This window comes from Caloenas nicobarica (assembly GCF_036013445.1).
Source record: "Caloenas nicobarica isolate bCalNic1 chromosome Z unlocalized genomic scaffold, bCalNic1.hap1 SUPER_Z_unloc_2, whole genome shotgun sequence".
In the NCBI taxonomy this organism is placed as follows: domain Eukaryota; kingdom Metazoa; phylum Chordata; class Aves; order Columbiformes; family Columbidae; genus Caloenas; species Caloenas nicobarica.
In genome coordinates, this window is record NW_027016964.1 from 137501 (window position 1) to 143293 (window position 5793).

Sequence of the window (5793 nt, forward strand, 5' to 3'; positions counted from 1 at the left end):
CTTCCTGCTTCTGAGCTGCTTTCAAATTACATATCTATAGATAGGGAGAAATAATCCCGTAGCTGATCACGGCAGAATTTTTGAGAGATTGTGCGTGCTCCCTGTAGTGTTTGTGCATGTTTCCGAAAGGCACATTGAATCGGCAGGTACAATTCTGCTAATATTTGTAGAGTTCGCATTGTTTTCATCGCATTTGCTGATTTATTGTTATAATCAGGAAAGTAGAAAACCGACCGTACAAAAGCAAGCACCTCTGAATATTATCGAACCAGAATTGTAGCGGGGGGAGGGAAGTAAAAAGTAGTGGGTTTATTTTTCCCTTGACTCCGTCAAATTACATCTAGATAGCTAGAGCTACACAATACGTAGAACAGCAGAATCACACGAATACTTTTAGCGCTTGATGTGATGCTCCCCATAGGTTTGCATTTCTTGGCTGTTTCCACAAGTTGCTGGGCTTGTTCCCCTTTTAAAGAACTGGCAAAACATTAATATTTTTAAGTATTCGTCAGAAAATGATATAAAGTCACCTAGGACCTCCACCTTCTAAGATAGTCTCCCGTCTTCCGAGCTCTGGGATACGGGGCTCTCGCAGGATTTTCCTCCACAGTCACGGTGCAGCATATTTGGCTTACTTTGCTGTGATTTGGAAGCATCAAACCGCCGGGAATTGTATGTTATCGCGGCCTCTGGATAAATTGAGCTAGATTCAGCATACAAGAAGCAGGGGTAATTAATGCTTAATTTAAGGACTACTCTTTCATTAATTTTCGGGTCAGAAATCCGGTTTGTTGATTTCCTAGGAAATAAATACATAAACCCCTCCCTTTCCTTTTCTAGCGCATGCACACCTTAGGGAACTCGCCACGCACTGTCAAGTCTCATGTAGGTTCAAGCTTCTGTCGTTAAGTGTTTTAGGGGGGTGGTTTGTTTTTGCAAATTAATTATCTGTGGAGTCAGAAATGTCAGTCCTGTCACTCCACCAGCGCATAAAGCAGAGGAGGCTGCAGGAACTCCGATAGATCTGACTGCTTGAATGGCCTTTGAAAGAGAGAGTTCATCACCCCTCTCTCTCCACCTCCCCCTGTCCCACCAGCTTAGATTCATAGCCTCTGCAGACTCCCTGCTTCCTACTCATGGGGATCCTGTTCCTCCTTTCCCCTTCCCTTACAGCAGAACCTATCTCTGCCAGACAGCCAGCTCTGCGACCCCACGTCCACAAGCAGCCCGAGAAGACAACCCGAGTCAGGACTGTCCTTAATGAAAAACAGCTTCACACCTTGAGGACCTGCTATGCTGCCAACCCCAGACCTGACGCCCTCATGAAAGAGCAACTCGTAGAAATGACTGGCCTCAGCCCGAGGGTCATTAGGGTTTGGTTTCAAAACAAACGGTGCAAGGACAAAAAAAGGAGCATTATGATGAAGCAACTTCAGCAGCAGCAACCCAATGACAAAACTGTAAGTGGCTTCATCCTCTGACAGTGCGCAGCCTTCCTTACCGAGGAGAAACGCCTGGGCTACGTCCAGCCCGGCCAGCCTCTGGGGTCGGTTTGACGCTTTTGATTTTGTGGGAGCTCCCTTATAACAAAGAAAATGATACTGCTTAACTATTATCCGCTTGTTTCTACTGTCAGTGCAATTAAAACAGACCACAGTGAGAAGCCGATATAGGCTGCTCAAATGAACACGTCTTTTTGTAGGGCTAAGGATACGTAGTGGATTAGACTTACTTCTCTGCACCATGAATTGCGACCTGCAGAGCTTATGGGATGTAATAAGCCCAGCCTTGTGTGATTTTTATAATGCAAATGCAAAGGACACCTTGAGGAGAAAATGACACTTTTGCCTTCTTCAATGGTTTACACAGGAGTAAACCCAGAAGTAAAACCCATGAGTAAGAGGGAAATTCCATGTGCTTTCTTAGCTCTTTCTATAATACAATGTACATGTGTATGTTTGTCAGTGCACTTACTGTAGAAAAAGATAAATGCAATGCAAAGTTTTTTAATTACCATTGTGTTTACAGGTTACTTAAAATAGACATAGTTCTTACACAGAGATACATAGAGATTTTTTTCCGGGGGCATATGCACATATGATGCAAACAAGCAGAAAGTGCTGGATTCAGCAGAGCAAACTGGCTGTCTCTATTTAAAGCCAACTGTTTTCTTTTTTTTTTTTTTCCTTTTTGTTTTTAGTTGTTGTTGTTGTTGATGTTAGTCCACTTGCAGAAGAGTCTGTTATTCTGCCTCTGTATATTGGCTGACCTGACAATGACTATTAATTCATAAGGCTGCCTAGTTAAGTGGAATTTAAGGAGTTTCATTTTACCCTGTTGGAATGCAATAAAACACGATGCTATTAACTCGCCTGAACAATCTATTCGTCGAGGCTTGAAGTTATTTTATACACAGTGCTTGTACCACAGGGCATACAGCAAGGACTGTTTTTTTAAATTGGTGGTTGTTGTTGTTGTTTTTTAAATTTCTTTTTATTTATTTTGTTTCGGTAAGAGTGCGGTACTGACGTACCCCAGTTTTGCCGTGCAGTGGATATGCGATCCAGTTAAGGTCACGCAGAACAAAACCAGTCTAGATACGGCGTAGAAAGGCAGCATGATTAACTGTTTCTTGTGCCGAGCTGTGCATCTGAAGCCACGATACAGAGTGCTCGTGTTTAAGAAAGGTTGGGGCGCAGGGGGTATGCCTTGGGAGAAATAGGAGGATTAAAGCGAAAGAAAGTAAACTTCCACCGTGATTAATGCAGCGGGTAGAAATAGGTTGACCTAGAGCAGAATAGAGTAAGACATTCACAGCAGATTAACAAAGCAAATACAAACGACTGTATAGATAAGATAGAAAGCAGTTTATTGACCCAGCGCTTATATACAATAAAGTCAACCAAGCTCATTAACATCTTTTTCTGGGCTGTTTACAGAATATCCAGGGGATGACAGGAACTCCGATGGTGGCTGCTAGTCCGGAGAGACATGACGGTGGTTTACAGGCGAACCCGGTGGAGGTGCAGAGTTACCAGCCGCCCTGGAAAGTACTGAGTGACTTCGCATTGCAGAGTGACATAGACCAACCTGCTTTTCAGCAACTAGTAAGTGTCGGTTCCTAGCAGGAGCAGGTCAGCCTGTACCCGGGGCAGAGAAGTGTGGGTTTCTCTGAAGGTGTCGGATGCCTTCAGGAAGAGGAACAATCCAGGCTAGCTGGGTTTTCCTGCAATTGCAAGGTGGGCATGATGGCATTCTGTAAATGCGGTGAACTCAACTGATTTAATAGGGCTTGCTGCAAAATCTTCCTTAGCGCCCAGGAGAGCTCTTGCTGATTTGTGTGGGAGCTGGATAAAGCCCGACCCTGGTCTGAGGTTAACTCAGCTTGTACGTTCTTGAAAACGTCTCTATCAGAGAACTAATACATTCTTCACATATCATAGTTGTATGTACATTTGTGAAAGCAGTTTCTAAAATTATCCCCTCCCTGCTTCGGGACAATTTTGCCCTTATGCGATAGAGTGGATTTTAAACATATGATTGTGATGTCAGCCTATGCCCTTGTTTTGTCACACAGACATTAATAGCTTAATTATATTTTTGAAGTCCTTGTTTTAAATAAGTACGTCTAGATATAGCTTTATACATCTATATATTTATATTTAAAATATATGCATATATAGGGTTTAGACCAAATGTTTTACTTTGAAAATTGAATTGTTAGTACATATTCATGTGAAAAATGCAAACGATATAGTAAACTGCCTTAAGCCAAAAGAAAACAGACCTTTTAGAATAAATTCTGTTCTTAGCTCACTTCCTCATGCCTACGTCATTTGGCAGCTCATATGGGACCATATCATCTACAATACTTAGGCTCAACAAGGTGAATTAAGGACAGAAGTTCAGCCTTAACTCAATTTCCTGGCCTAAGTGTGTTAAAACCAGACCTTTTAAAATAATAAGGTATGTTATGTATGGTTCTTCAGTGATTCAAAATAGTACTTAGTGGTGAAAAAATAAGAAATAGACCCTTTTTTGATCTGTTGGACATTTTGTCAACATGAAGCAATGGAAGATAAAGGTTTGTAGCGCTGTTTAGAACTGTTTTCACACCTTTTCAGTTTACTATGACACTCTCTTGCAGGATTGCTTTTCTTTTGCCCAGTGGCAGGCTGCAGCATGCTTTTCTCCCCTGGCACACTGTGCTCACTTGGGAAGCTGCAGCACAGCAGCAGGGCTGTTTGCATCATCTTACCTCTAGAGCAACGACTGGTTTTCCTGCATTAATCAAGCTGTCAAGCAGACGCAAGAAAAATTCATCTCCTTTGGCTGCCTTATTTATTGTGCCTTAACAGAACAGGAGACTTTAAAAACCTTTGATGCAGTGGGTTTTTCTATAAAGTCTTTTTTTTTTAAAAAAAAAGACAGGATGGAAGATGGATGGTCCACATACTCACACACATATAAGCAGACAGATCATTAGATAGATGAATATTGATATATATTGGATATAACGTCTGATACTGAAGAGTTAAAATAAAGAATAGTGTATGGAACAGAAAGTTCATCAAGCGTTCAAGGCACGTCTCTAATCTGGAAAAGGCCTTGATCACAGGATCGGCCACCTAAATATATGCCAAAGAAATGCTTTTGGATTAACAAAACTCCACCCTTCAAATCATGCCTTTTCCCAACGCTGCTCCTAAACTATCAGGAGCCGCGGGGCACATTAAGAGGGAGAAGTGAGACCCTTTTTATAAAACTAACTCTCATTAAAAAGAGATAGCACCCACTTCAAATCACAAACGAAAGAGGATGGCTTGTTTCAAATGCCTTCTGCTCCTGGGTGCTCCTTCCAGGTTTATTTTAGTATGTGCAAAAAAGGGAAAAAAAGTAACCTTGCAGTTTTGTGTAAAAAAACCACATGCACTCTTAAATACTTGACTAGAACATCCTGTTGGGATTGCTGCTCTTGCAAGACAGGGAAGAAGGCTTCATGAATGTTTGTTTATTTGCTTGATTTTTCAGTCTTCCTTTTTTTTTTTAACCTGCCTTTTTTTTTTTTTCTTTTTTTTTTTTTTCCCCCTCGGTGGTTTAACCTGAGGGAGGTTCCTCTGAAGTCAATGGGGAAGCTAAACAAAGCAACAGTGACACAGTATGCCGTGGAAATGTATCAGGCCGTTCGGCTGTATTCATTTTTTCATTTTTCTTTCCCTTTGCCTGCTACTTTTCTTCGATTGTTACAGTTGTAACAACACTTATTTTTCTTCCTTTTTTTTTTTTTTTTTTTTTTTTTTTTTTTTTTTTGGCAGGTTAATTTTTCAGAAGGAGGACCCGGTTCCAATTCTACTGGAAGTGAAGTAGCATCAATGTCCTCTCAACTGCCAGATACGCCCAACAGCATGGTAGCTAGTCCTATTGAAGCATGAAGAACATTCATCCAGATTTCTGTTGTTGTTGTTTCTGCCCTTACCCTCACCCCTGTTGGAGAGAGTGGAAAAATGATCGCGTTGGGACTCCGAAATTTAGAGGGGAAAAGTATTTAACAACCTTGTAACGAACCTAGCAAGGAGCCGCTCCATGAAACGAACGGAGTCATGTTTGAAAACACAAGGTAATATGGTAGCAACACTGTGAAGACAATCATGGGATCTTACTAGAATGAATACTAAATGCAAAAACACACCCCGTGTTATTCGATGGTCGGAGGAGGATCGAAAAGACATTTTCAAAACGTAAAGGATTTGTACTCGTGGATCTCAGAAAAAAAAAAAAAAAAGGTGAAAAAAA

At 41.3% G+C, this 5793-nt stretch overlaps 1 protein-coding gene across 1 annotated transcript in view; it reads left to right on the top strand.

The window, feature by feature from the left end:
- Positions 1-5432, top strand: part of LOC136002668 (insulin gene enhancer protein ISL-1) — an 11454-nt gene extending 6022 nt beyond the window's left edge. The window contains exons 4-6 of the mRNA XM_065657935.1: positions 1174-1460; positions 2940-3107; positions 5316-5432. Coding sequence (XP_065514007.1) covers positions 1174-1460; positions 2940-3107; positions 5316-5432 — 572 coding nt within the window. The remainder of the gene's footprint in view (positions 1-1173; positions 1461-2939; positions 3108-5315) is intronic.
- The last annotated feature ends 361 nt before the right edge of the window (positions 5433-5793 follow it).